Raw genomic sequence first — 13,810 nt, 5'->3', positions numbered from 1 at the left:
CACTGTTGTTCTTGTGGGCATTAACTGGTTCTGAGCAACCTCCTTTGGGATGGTAATTGGGCATGCATGTGTCATGGGCATTTGCTAGCTCTGAAAAAGTTTAATTTTGGTTTTCTCTAGCAGTTAAGGTTTGCTTTCCAACCTGCTTATTTATATGATAGTGAGTTTTTAGAATAGGTGAATGCACTTTCAGCTTTATTCACTAGCAAATAAAAGGTTTGTGACTTCCTTAGGGTGTTTGGATGCCCTTGGGGTGTTTGGATGCCTGTGGGTCCACCTGCAACCTGTATGTGTGGATTTAGGATTCCTCCATGATTTAATGGACTGCTCTTAGAATTTATTTTTTTTTTTTTTTTTACTGCAGAAGAAACTACCTGTGTCATGCGAAATATAGTTAGAGCCTGAAGGAAATAATCTGCCAGAGTTAACACATCATACCTGTATCCATTCCAGAAGTTTTTGTGCAAAATAAGCATCTGCTATGGAATGTACCACTTGCCTGTTTGGCTTATGCAGGATAAGCTTTATTTCTCTTTGGTTTAGCTATATGAAGTTAGGCATCTTACCTAAGCTAGGCTTCTGTTATAGCAGGGGTTTTCACAGTGCATGCCTGCAGATTTACCCTGGAAATGTAGACTTTTTCAGAAGTTTTACATGTAGATGTAGCTAAGTATGTGTCAGCACACTTAACCACCTTTTGTCCAACATTTACAGAAACAGTCAGATGTCCCAGGAGCCTGGGGACCATTTGTTCCAGAACCATTTTCTATAGCTGGCAAAAGACATGCGTTTCTACAGAGTACATGCCCCTAAGAAGGTCCTTCTTGACACGTAGTCTAGATAACCAGCTTGAACCGGAGACCTAACTTTTAAGTAGCAGTAGTTGGAGGGGGTGGATGCTATCCCTAATGAGTGCTGTGTCCTGCCCAGTCTTGTTTTCTTTCTTCTGAACTAGATCAAGAGTTTATAAATATTTACTTAAGCTGTGGCACTTGTGGTTTTTGTTCATACTTGCCTCTTCATTGAAACAAAAGTATGACTGTGTTGGGAACAGTAGCTGACTAGCTAAACATCAGCATTTAGGTACTGTTCTCAATAACTGCATTTTGCTGATTTCTCCCAAGCATTTAACTTTGTTATTTCAGTCGTGCTTTCTGTGAAGTAAACCTTTTTTGTCCACTTTAACATCTCTTTTGTCCTTAACGATAAATGTTTGTTATATGTGCTTAATTGTGAATAAGGGAATGAAAGAAACAAAGGAAAATGAGTATTAATGCCATTGCTATTCCAAGTGAGCTTCCTCAGTGTGCTCTTTCCTCTGATATGCCTCTTGTGATACACACTTGCTTCAGCAGTAGCTCACTTGAGATTAAGCTCAGAAGCCACAGCAGTTGCTAAGGTCTGCTGTGAAGAATATCCTGTGCTGTGGGGCTCAGCAGAAATGTTAGCTTGTCAGCCCTTGCGCGGTTACATTGCCCTCGCTGCTGCTGGTAGTCATTCAAAGGTCCCATCATCCATACTTCTCTCAACATAGTAGTTACTACTTTTGAGCACTGTTTCAAAAGGATTAGGAAAATATGGAGCCAAAGTGTCATCCTAAGCGCTTGTGTATCAAAATGCAGGTTGATCTTATAAGATGGTCATTTATGTTTTGTTATAGAAATGTAGGGACTGTTGTGCTGGCGGTCCTATGCTGTTTGTAAATGAGATTATCCGCACCTGCATAGCTGCTCTTTGCACTCCAGGAGAGATCAGTCACAGTCAGCCTGATGCATGTATTTGTTTTAAGTTGTGCATGGTGTTCAGACAGATAAACAGCAAATTTTAGAAGCTAAAATAATAAATGGGACTTGAAACACAGTTGTTTGTCAAAGCAATAATTTGTGCATCTTCCAGCTCTTCCTATGAAAGCAGTGGCGCTGTGACAACTGGCCAGAGGTATTTACTGAAGTGGAGCGTACCGCTGGGACAAGTGGAAGTCATAGAGTATGGCAGCAGTGAGGGCCAAGGAGAGAACTGCAGGTTTCCACCCCAGCACTCTGCTGAAAATGTCATCATTAACTCTAAGCCAAGTAAGTGACGGGAGTTATTGACTTGTACAGGGTTTTTTGGTTGGGTTTTTTTTTTTCCCCGTTAAAATCCATATTTGAATTTCAATGGGCTACTGAAAACAAAGGAAAGAATTCTGTGAATGAAGACTTCTGTAACATGGACAGTAATACAACCTCTTTCCTTGGAAGCAGAGAATCTGTAAAGTGATAGCCAGTCTCCTGCCTTGCAACATGAGTTATTTGTACTTGTCCGAGTTCAGCGTTCTATACAGGAATGCAAAAAGTGTTTTAAAGTATGAATGTGTGTGGGCATTCATATATATATGAATTCATATATATATTCATACAATACAACCTGTAAAAAGGTTGTTTTGGTGTGGTGTGCCAGTTGTCCCGTCGTAGCTGGTCATGCATATGTTCTTTATCCCATAATTAAGGAAGTTTCTCTCAATAAAAATGACCAGCTACCCTGTTGCTGTGGAATAGTCTCAACACAAGTGGTTTTACTGCAGGGTAGAAGTTACTTCTCTCAAGCCCATAGTATCCCACCTGTCAAACGCAGTAATAAGTGCTTCAGAAAAAAAGTCAATTTTAATTTTAATGAGCGTTTTTGAAACAATATGCCAATAGGTAATTTAATCCTAGCCTCTCTCCAAACTCAACCTCAAGCTCTGAAGTTTGCAAGTTCCTTCTGTGCCTGTTAATCCCTCCTACAAGCCTGCGAACTACCCTCAAGAGATGTATGAATTCCAAGAGTTGACTTGATAGCTAGCCTTTCACATATAATGAGTTATTTTTATATCTTGTGTTTTGCCTAAATACTGCATTTTTTTAGTACATTTAATATATCTAGATTGTGATCCTTGTTAGTGGACTAATTTGCATGGATTTCAGTGCTAGCTCTTGGCATTATTTCACATTGTATTTATTTAATATTGCACCCTTGGCTTCCTGAATTTTCCCACATTTGTGCTGTAAGGAGGCATAAATATTACACTTCAGAATTATCTGAGGTGCAGCTGCAGCATTTAATGCCCCCCATGTTCTCCAGGATGGTTATTGTCAGGTGGTTTTGCTCCTCTCTTTGTAAACAGCCACAGAAAATTTTTACAGGTAGTTATGTCTCAATTTCAAGAATGATGTCATCTTGTAACTCCTTTTAACCGTTAATGGGCTACTTAGACAATGAGGTTAAGGCTTTTATATTGTCGTTTACCAGCTGCTGTATGCATGACTCCGAATGTATATAAAGGAGAATATTACTTAGAATGGAGGGGTCCTTCTTATAGCTGAGTTTGGGAGGAACAGCTTGTTGAATATTCCTACTGCAAGTTTGTGCAGTAGCTTCACAGACGATTAGACCAAATCCTTGCCTGTCAGCAAGATCAGATGGGGAAGTGGAGCATGAGGGGAGAAAGAAAAACTTTTACCAGAACAGTCCTGTAGAACTTACTTGAACCTCTTGGCTTTGAGGTTGCCTAGCTTCATGATGTTTGGTGACAATATGTCAAAAAAATGAAATTACTTTGTACATCATTTGTAGTCTCAACTTTCAGGTTAAATGGTACTCAGTAGGTAAAAGATGAGCTGAACAACTGTCCTCTTGGTAAGCTCTGATCGTTGCATTAATTCAGTCTTGCCCTAGTAAAAGGGATCAAAAGCTAAGAAATAAAATGGTTATGAAGGATTCTGGTTATACAAATGAATAAATCTTCCCTCGGCTTTAATCAAATGTTTCTGCCAAATGATCGAGCTAAACTGAATATAACCCATCATGAAAGAGCAAGAGTGTAGCCTTGCTATTTGCATGTACTGCTGTGTCTGTGCTAGTTTTACTTTGAGTGCAGACTTGTCCAAATTGGCCTGCGTAGACGAGTTTGAATACACACCTAATTGTGTTAGTTATTCTGTAGAGTTGCCCCCTTAGTTCCAGTCATCTTGGCCTCTAAAGGTGCAGAAGCTCAGAAAGTTCAGCCTGCCTGCAGCGGGAAAGGACTGGTAAGATTTTGTGTAATGGTTCACTGTTGCTTGTTTATTTGCACCCACCAACACGCTGCATTTCATAGTTGATGATGACACAATTTTTTTCATGGTAGTATCATGTTTTTTGGGATCAACAATCATGAGATTGTTGGGTATTAACCACAAACTGCAAAACACTACCAACAAAATATTGTCATTCTTTGCCTGAAACTGCTTGACTTAACGGTTGTCATAAAGTTATATCATGTTTCCTTCTGTTTTCAAAGTATACCAAGTGCTGTGGTGAAATCCCAGTGGCCTCATAGTGTGTGGTTTTAATAACATCAAGAACAATTTGTGATGCTGCAGGCAAAATCCTGTTTCCATGACATAGAACCATGTCTCAGACCTTATTTTCAGCTTTCATTTCCAGTTTGTGGGAGCTGGAGAGATACAGAATGATGATGATTCTGTGTAAAAGCATTAAGAAGTAGGGGGGTCATCTCTTCTGTTTCTAGAAGACTGAGAAAAGTTGTTTTCTATCTGTAACTCATCAAGTTAAGTACTTGACCCCTGTATAAAGCTGGCATTCTCACATTACTGCTGTGATTAACAAGGACTCTTAATGGATTTTGGTTTGTTATTGTGAGGATTACTGATTATTAGCTGCATTTCTCTTATCATGGCACTTTTTTCTCAGCCAAAATCCTTTTTATGAGGAGGCAACTGTCATAAGTGTATCTTACTGTATAATTTAAACTATTATTGGCTAAATGCAATTGGTGCTTTCTACGATGCTGCAAGAAAGGATAGTATTGTTAAAGGATGCAAACTTTGGGTGTTACAGAGAAATTAATAGATGAATTTGAATTCATATTGTACATGTTGTAATATGCAACTGCTGAAAGGTTGAAAGGTTTTATGAATATGCATAAACCAAGGGCATGCTTTAGTACTGTTCTACAGTGGAAAGCAAGGGCTGTGTGAACTTGGTTTTCACTTGGCAAAATCATCAGTTTGCAGTTTTGTACCCAGTTCTGCTTTGCATACCAGTCTTTTGTCTCTGAATTCTAGAGAACACTTTTAGGGGTTGTTAAGTTCATGGCTGTTTTTTTTTAAGCCCTTTGTCTTTTGGCAGGAGAAACTGTGTGGCCTGAGGGTACATGGGGGAAGGCAGGAAAATTTTCCTAGGGTGTATTCTGCTATGCTGTTCCAGTCCTTGCTGTGCTTTTGTTTTACTCTTGGTGCTATAGGGATATAACAGAAGTAGACTATAGGTTCTTTTATTTATGGAGAAGGATTGAAGCCTCAGCTGTTTGACAGAATCCTTTATTTGTATGGTTCTAATATTGTATCCTGATGGAATGCAATTATAACTTGTGTTTGCTTCCTGTAATGATATTTAAAGCAGAAAACATTTCATTCTCAGTCTTCAGAAAAAAAAAGCACGTTTATTGGGTCGCATTCCTCTGAGCAAATTAGGCAAAGTCCTATTTCATGTATCGGAGTTAATCTTGCTTGAATGTCTGTGAGTATGAGTCTCTGGCATGCCAACTGGACAGTTCCTGTGGAAGTAGTTAGCTTAACTCTTTGTGACAGAAGCCTGATGTGTGAATTTTCTTCTGTAGAACCATTTGCAGAAAGATGGAAGATGAATTTTTTCCCCATTAAATCCATGTACTGTTTCTGGTAGGCTACTGCTGTTGTCCTCTCCCTCCCAGTTAGTCCATGTGCAGAAGGACAGACACATTCATAGTACTAAAAAATTGAATTAATATAGCAAAAGAGGAATATTTTCAGCATGAGTAGGAAGTTGTATGTTCTTGGGTTTGATTTACTTGTGCTGAAAGAGTTGTGTTGTGTAATGGAGTTCAGTAAGAGGTATTTGAAACGTGTTTTAAGTGGTTACAGGAGCATGTGACTTGATTCTATGGTGAGATAAGAAAACTACTATAATGGTAGGTGAGGCTGCTAAGTGGATAGGCCTTTTAGTGGGCCCTGTTGCAATAGAACACGGGTTAATGGTTTTAAACTAAAAGAGGTAGATGCAGACTAGATGTAAAGAAGACATTTTTTATGATGAGAGTGTTAAAGCACTGGCACAGGTTGCCCAGAGAGGTGGTAGGTGCCCCATCCCTGGAAACTTTCAAGGCCAGGTTGGATGGGACTCTGAGCAACCTCATCTAGTGGAAGATGTCCCTGCTCATTGCAGGGGGGTTGGACTAGATGACCTTTAAAGGTCCCTTTCAACCCAAAGCATTCCATGATTCTAAGATTCTATGAAGCAAGAACCTTGTTTTCAAGGCCCAAAAAGAACTCGTCAAAAGTATTATGTAATATAGGGATGACCCTAGCCTATAAATGGTTGAAAAGCTCAAAATGAGACACTTTCCTTAATTATACTTCTTCCTTAAGTAATGCTAACTAGTGAATTCTGTTCTTCCACACAGTTGTGTTGATACATGCATTGATTTCACCTCCTCTGTCTGTGAACTACTGAAAACAATGGATTCAGCATTCACAGCTGGGATACTGGTTTGGTTTTGTTTTTCTTTATTCTGTTTTGTTTTATTCCAAGATGTCTATAGGTAACCTGCTTATTGTGGACCTAGGGAAATGAACATCAAGTTTAAGGTTCCTGAATTTTAGTATTTGCTCTGTCACAGGTTTGCTTGTATGTTTGTGGGAGTCTTGCTACTTCTGTACCTTGGTTTCTGCAACTATAAAATACACTGTGCTCTGGGCAGGAGCCCTAAGCACTCAAAGTACCTCAGACACCTAATGTGTCTGGAGGGAGTCTAAAGGGAGGCCACAGATCACTTAAACCTGCCCACAGGTAAATTGCTATCTTTGATAATCAAGTTATATCATAGAGGAATTGAAAGAGTAATCAGTGCCTATTCAAATACTAGGTTATTGCTAACTTTTTTGCTAATTTTTCTGTCTTTATGTGTTACTTTAGATGCTGTAAGCATCTGAAGCAATTAATGCATTTATTGTGATGTTATCTTTTTTGCTATTATATGCTGCTTTGTCCTGAATGATCTTTAGTAATTGAAGGGATTTATCTGTTGGCTGTTTCCTTGGGTTTTGGTTTATTAGGGATTCTTTTGTTGTTGTTGGCTTTTGAGGAAGTTTACTACATAGCTATACCCTAGTAAATGATAATTTTTCGATCAAAATGGGTGAGAAGTTGAATTGAATTTATGGAAAGAGAGCACTAAGAAAGTTAAATGTTACCTGTACTTTTCTGATAAAAGAGGATGGGTGAAAGAGCAATTAATACAACCTGTTTCTTAGTATGTCATATCAATATGACATATTTTAAATATGTCTTCCAAAAATATAAAAAAATATAGTCAAAAGCAAATTTGTCACTTCTTATAAAAACGTACCGTATTCCCCTCTAGAAGAATCTGGAAGTGGACCTTCACTTGCAAGTCACCCATCTGTACATAAAATCACTGAAAATACATGTATTTCACTGCTCTTAAGTGGGAATATAGGAGCAAAGGTCAAATGCACTGGCCAGAGTTTCAGCTTTTCAGGTTCCTGGAATGTGGTGTTAAGAGTTTGCAGCACTTTATGCAAACTGCTGATGGGTTGTGAAATGTGGTTATGTGCCAAGATGAATGCCTGCTTGGTGCTGCTGCGACAGTGACCACCCCTAGTTGCCTGTTCCCTGGTTCCCAAGAATGAAAAGGATGAGCTCTAAAAGTTTTTCACAGCAGTTTTATTGAAGAAGACCAGACTAGAGAGACTCTGTAGAAGCAAGGTGGGTGGGCTAAGTATCCTGTCATTTCTGGTTGGGAAACCAGTGCCTGTTAGCAGTGTTCTGCTGCAGGTCATGTTGATTAGGAGCCATACGCAGCATAGCCTATTACTTAAGCAAAGAACCGTTTAATTTGAGCCATATGGCTAAAGGCTGAAAGAGAAAATGAGCAAGACCCATCTGTACTATATGTATCATGCAGTGATGAGTGTAGGAGATAACAGTAAAAAGAAAAACCAGGTTAGCACATTTATGTCTATGGTTGCATTTTAGTGTTATTTTTTGTTTCACAGGTTTACAGTTTATAACTGAGATCAAACCTCAGCACTGCTACGCCATGGCTTCTCATCTTTCCTGGTCCGACTTCCAGGGATATGTTTGTACTCCATTTCCAGTCATGTGTGGCTTTGATCTCTGTGGGTTTTGTTTACTGTCAAATGTAGTGACATAACACTGAAGTGCAGGCATGATTCCTTTCTTCCGAGTTTCCTTCTGCTTGATGCAGTCATTTTATGTAGGTCTCCAAGTGTTGCCAGGGAAACAGGCAGGGGTGTTTGGTGGGCTACAGTGTGCACCTGTGTTTCTGTCAATGTCTTGCCCAGTGGAAGAACAGTTCTTGAAAACAAAGATAGTGCTGCTGTGATAGCCATTACCATTAATGCTGGTTTTTTTTACTGGTTTGTCTAACAAGAAATACAGAATTGGAGAACGGAAAATAAAAATTAGCTTTATCATCACTGCAAGGCTGGACAATTGTACTAAAATGTCCAGAGTAAGGAAGACTAAACATTAAGTGGCATATCAACTCTAGCATTGATGATAAGGTTTTAAAAAGGATGATGTGAGATGAATTGCTAGTTTAACTAACTTTCATCTCTGAAATAGAGTAATAATGTAAAACTTTATTTTAAAACTATTGAAATGATACTGTACAGTAATACGTTTATAAATGTAAACTGTCATTGATATATGTGAACAAAAGACCAGAGATTTTAAATCAGTCTAACTCCAAATAGCCTGTTCAGCTGAGCAAACCAGGTGACGTGAAATAGTTCATTTTTTAAGCAGATATATGTTTCTAGCTGGTGGACTAGGTGCAGAATAAATTAGGTGTTAACATGTTTGTCTCACCCACTTTGGATAAGTTTCATCTGCTTGCCTTTCATATCCATCATAGTGGTTATAGGGCTTGACGTTCACCTCCTATACACTGTTTTTAGGGGTCTTGTCCATGTTTTTACACAGAGTAGTAAAATATGTAGAAACCTAGCTATAAGCAAGTGAATATGAAAGAGTGAGGTAAGCTCCTCACAGTATGATTTCCACTTGAGTTGTTACAGGTGGTTTGGTGGGAACTCCAGTGTAAACCTCTGGCAGCTTGGCCAGTTTACAATCACCTGTAGACCTGTCTTGAGATCCCTGCAGTACTTTCATCATCTAAATGCCTTCACATGAATACTTTCACTGCCTGTTGCATCCAGTTCCTGTCATGCTCTTCCATGCCAATGCAGGTGTACACTGGAGGTCCTGTGCAGCTCCCCTCCCAATTTGGGAGGGCAGAGGCTTCCAGGTCTGTGCTACCCGCAGCCTTCCCCTTCAGGACCTGTGAGAGGAAAGGGCCATGGTACCTCTTTTCTTTCGCTCTAAAGCCTCTTTGCTTCCAGGACTTTCCTTCCTCATGGGAACAGAGCCAAGAACTGGAGTTCCTGTGATACATATCAGTACGTAGTCCAGGAAGGCACCAGCTGTTGTCCCAGCTAGCATGTTGCTGAGGAGCCAGGCTGTGGGGTCCATACTTGTCAGCACATCGGGGCTCCAGTGTTTCTCCCTCCTGTTGTTCCCTAGTTCTTTCACTTCCTTCCTCGTCTCTGACACAGCACAGCTGCTTCTGTCAGCAGGAAAAAAAATATTTATGGGGCTTTATCTCTGAAATTCCCTGTGCAGTCAGGATTAACTGGAGTTTAATATAATCCTGAAGCCATGCTCTTGATGTATGAACTACTTCTCACCATCTCAAGAGGCTTTGCATTTCCTTGGTGTTATTGCATAATTTTACTCACAAATGGTATAACACTATGAATTTAATACCTTACTCAGTATTTGCAGTTGCAAGCTGTTGATTTTATCTTCACATTGCTCAAGCTGTGTGTGTATAAGCAGTTTTGTGGTTGGACTGTAGTTTTTGTGCAACCTGTTTCTTTGGTGTTCAGATCTGATACAACGAGCATACAGTGAGACAGGCCTCCACATTCATGTAATTACCAGTTGAGAGCAAGGTATTAACAGCTGACAGGGATGTGAAGCGTGTTAAAAATACTTTGTCAAGAGTTGAGACTTGGGAGGTTTGTTTCTCACCTCTGCTCTATGTGTACTGGGTGGCATGTGTATTTGATTCTTTGTCTGTGATTAGGACTTGAAGAACTACCCTGTCTTGTGTGGCAGTGAGAATAAATACATTAAAGAGTTTTAGAGGCTCAGATTATTAGATTCAATAATTAAGCTCATAGAGATTACCTTTAGGTGCTTACGTGATTAAAGTATGATTAGACTGAATAATGTAATTTCAAATTTATGATAATGCTCTTCATATTGGTTAATGATGATGATAGGTCCTGGCTGTATCAGTGATTAGGCTTGCTTACCCCATGTGCAAATTTAACAGTTTCTGTTCTAGTAATCTCAGGGTTTATTGCCTATCACGTAATATTACGTGTGTGTTTGTGCTGTTTCTTTGTGTACTAGGTTACCAAACTTAATTTAGGGTTGTGCTGTAAAGCTATGTGTGAGTAGCAGCTCAACTTATCATTGGCGGCTGCCAACTAAGTTTGTTTTCTGAGATTATTCCTGACTTCCCATTTTCTTCAATTTCCAAACCTGGAGGCTAGTACCACTCTCTAAACATTTGTGCAGTTTGGACCTGAGAGTACAGTGTTATCTCAGGTGAGCTACAGTTCAGCCATGGTGGCTCAGATTTTTCAGGAGCATGCAGCTGTGGAGATCAGTGTACTATCAACATTGTTCTCACATCATAGCCAAAATACAGCACTATACTAATAACTAAAAGCTGCAACCAGGACAGGCATGAAAGAACAAATGGGGATAAGGCAGAAAGCCTGCTTTTCTCTTACAAACTTTAAATTGGCCTGTGAGCTTATTTAGGTCTTAAACCAGGATTTTGGATTCACAAGATTACTTTTTTCTTTTAATTTATTCTACTGAAATTCCAATTGCCTATTCAAATGCTCTCCTAAAGGAGAAACAAATAAACATAACCCACCTACATGCTTCTCTGAAGTGACATTGGAAACAGAAGCAGCATTAGTAAGCAAGTGGAAAGACCTAGATAGGAGGGGTGTGGTGCTGGGGAAACTGTCAGGGACTTTGCTTACTTAACACAACATGCAGGAAGCTTGTAGTTCAGCATTTAAAAATAAAATCTCATCTGCTTTGTCACTGGCTTTAATACTCATACAGAGTTTCCAGGCAGAAGGGATCAGACGTATGGACGTGCCTCCCTTGTGTGTGGCTGGTGCTTGGATTTGTCAAGTTCTGGCAAGGGAAGGGCTTGGTGCAGCAAAGGAACCTCATCACTGGCTTTCCAGTGAGAGCTAGGTGTTCTGGTGCAGAGGTTTTTGTAAAGGGAAAGGGAATAATACCTTAAAATAGACATCAGTATCAACTGCTAAATGAATGGTGATGTTCTTGCAATTCCCAATATTCGTAATGCTTTTGCCAGATCTGTTTATCGATTGCTGAAATAGATCAGTTGTATATGAAAATGCCACATAAAGGTCTCCTTTGATACTTGTGCTAAGAAAATTAGTTCCACTAGACATCCTCAGGGAGAAAGCTTTTCCACCATTTGACAAATTCTCTTGCCCAGAGAAAGCTGTAAGGCATTTGTCCTGTGTGTTTTCCACACCAGTGTTATCGGTAGGAGCAGGTTCCAGTACCAAATGTAGGGAAAGAATTCCTCAGCTGCAGTAATTGAATCTTGGGCCTTATTAATGGTTTCTAGTTTTCCTTGCAGAAAACTATTTTACTTCAGCTATAATGTTGTCTCTCAAAACAGTCTCCAGTTTTGTCCTTCCTAAAGGTGGGCATCTTAAACTGAGCAGTGGGATGCTGTCTGCTTATTATTACTAGATAAAAAAAAAAATCAGTGAAACATTCCCAGGACATCAAAGTCACATTTAAAACAAAAAGCAGTTCTGACTGCTTCTGATTGCACTTAAGCAGTTTTAAATATATTACTGCTACATGATCATAGTTCAACCTAAACGTGTTCACAATCTCGTGAAATCTGTCCAGTTTTTTATGAACTGATCGAGAATTCATCTGGTATCTTGATGCTTTCCTTTCCAGAACACTGTACAAGATTCTTGAGTTTAAATGTAGACTTAAATATTGTGGAAGGGGCCTATTTTTTATCATTTGTACTGAGTGCTTAATTCTACACAAGTACCAGTTTATTATGCCTTCCTCAGACACAGTAGCTTTTAAAGTTGCCTCCCACACATGTAACTTCTCCCCCCATCCCAGGTGATTTTTATGCTCAGGATGAGGATTGAATCTTTTCCAGATCTCTTTACTTCATAACACTTGATGTTTCAGTATGCTGCCTGGATGCACACAGATGGCTCCGTGGGAGGAAGCAATACAAATGCGCTCAGCTTTGAAGACCAGATTGAAAATGGCAAATCAAATTTAGGACCTACTAGCCTTTCAGAGAGTATTCTTCAAATCCGGCATGTTCTTCAAGCATACCATTAATTCTGTGTTACCCCTCAGTAATACTGGAACTATTGTCAGGAAAATAGCTTTTCTCAGTTTTGGTTGAGGTTTTCACGTGTGGGTGTTTGTGAGCTTCCATTTTTTGTAACACCTAATTTGACTTCAGGGCTCCGTGTCTCTCAGAAGCAAAGTAATCTTTCTAAGGACCTTGAGTTTCCATGATGCATCGGTTCTCACTTCATGTCGATACAGCTTTTGTCAAAGTAATTTCTATTGATATACTGTGGTTTTGAACCATGTGGGGAAGAGGTCGTTACTATAAGCGTACTCAAGGCAGATCTTGTCAAGTTTACTTACCTTGCAGTTAAAAGAGATACCCAGGAATGTATCTATTAACAAGTCTTTGGCTTTAATGTGATACAGGATACAGAAATGTTTGCAAGAATAGTTGCAATATTGAGAGCATACCAAATGAGGCTTTTATTATATTTGCATACTATTGGGATTTATGCAATACTATTACTTGAAAAAAAATCCTCCTAACTGGGAATGAGCAAGAGTTTAGTGTGGGAAGGGACCACCTGAGCCATTACATGTGCTTACGCAGGAATAGATGTTTAAATGATGGGTGCATCTACTCTAGGCATTGCAATACTTTCTTTTTCCTCTTCGGTGGCATAAATCTGTGAAAAATCAGTGTTTCACAAGTGAGAATCAGAACACACAGCAAAAGCTAGTGGAAAATGCATACACGTGAGAAATCACTGCAGTAAATAAATGTGTCCCATAGTAATTCTTGGAAAGGGAGAATAGGGTGTGATCAGTTCAGGAGTACAATATCCAATATGCTTGTGATGCCCATGCAAATTGAAAATTTAGAGGAACCGGATAGACAAAATTTCCAAGGGAGCAGCTGCTCTACCAGCGCCCAGTAAAGCAGCTGCTGCTGTGCTGTGCAGGGGAAGAGCTGCAGCTGCTGGCTGTGCTCCCTTGCAAATCAGCCCACTGCCAGAGGTGGGAATTCTTCCCCTCTGCCCACACCTAAGCACTAGCACACAGACACTCTCCTGCGTGTGCGTATTTATGCACAACCTTCCAAAGCATAATTTTGCCCTAGCCAAGTTAAACTTTAACCACACCCAGGGAGTTTCCTGCAGGCTTTGAAAGTGTGTGGATGTAAATGGGCTACAATTGCTTCTGTTTCAATTATAAGAATTATTTCAAACCAGGCAAAACTAGTGAATTTAAAGGTGTAGTGCTGAGAGTGACACTGGGAAATAAGCAGGTAAAT

The 13,810-nt window shown here is 39.6% G+C and overlaps 1 protein-coding gene across 4 annotated transcripts in view; it reads left to right on the top strand.

Annotated features, from left to right (window-relative positions):
- The window catches only part of ARHGEF10 (Rho guanine nucleotide exchange factor 10), a 118,523-nt gene that overhangs the window by 56,849 nt on the left and 47,864 nt on the right, over nt 1–13,810 (top strand). For all 4 annotated transcript variants that reach the window (XM_080387731.1, XM_080387729.1, XM_080387730.1 and 1 more), the window contains one exon: nt 1,897–2,072. In XM_080387731.1, the coding sequence (XP_080243857.1) occupies nt 1,897–2,072 (176 nt within the window). The remainder of the gene's footprint in view (nt 1–1,896; nt 2,073–13,810) is intronic.

This window comes from Falco punctatus (genome assembly GCF_963210335.1).
Source record: "Falco punctatus genome assembly, chromosome: 5".
Classification (NCBI taxonomy): domain Eukaryota; kingdom Metazoa; phylum Chordata; class Aves; order Falconiformes; family Falconidae; genus Falco; species Falco punctatus.
The sequence above is the reverse complement of the archived record's forward strand: the minus strand, read 5'-3'. Positions and strand labels throughout refer to the sequence as shown.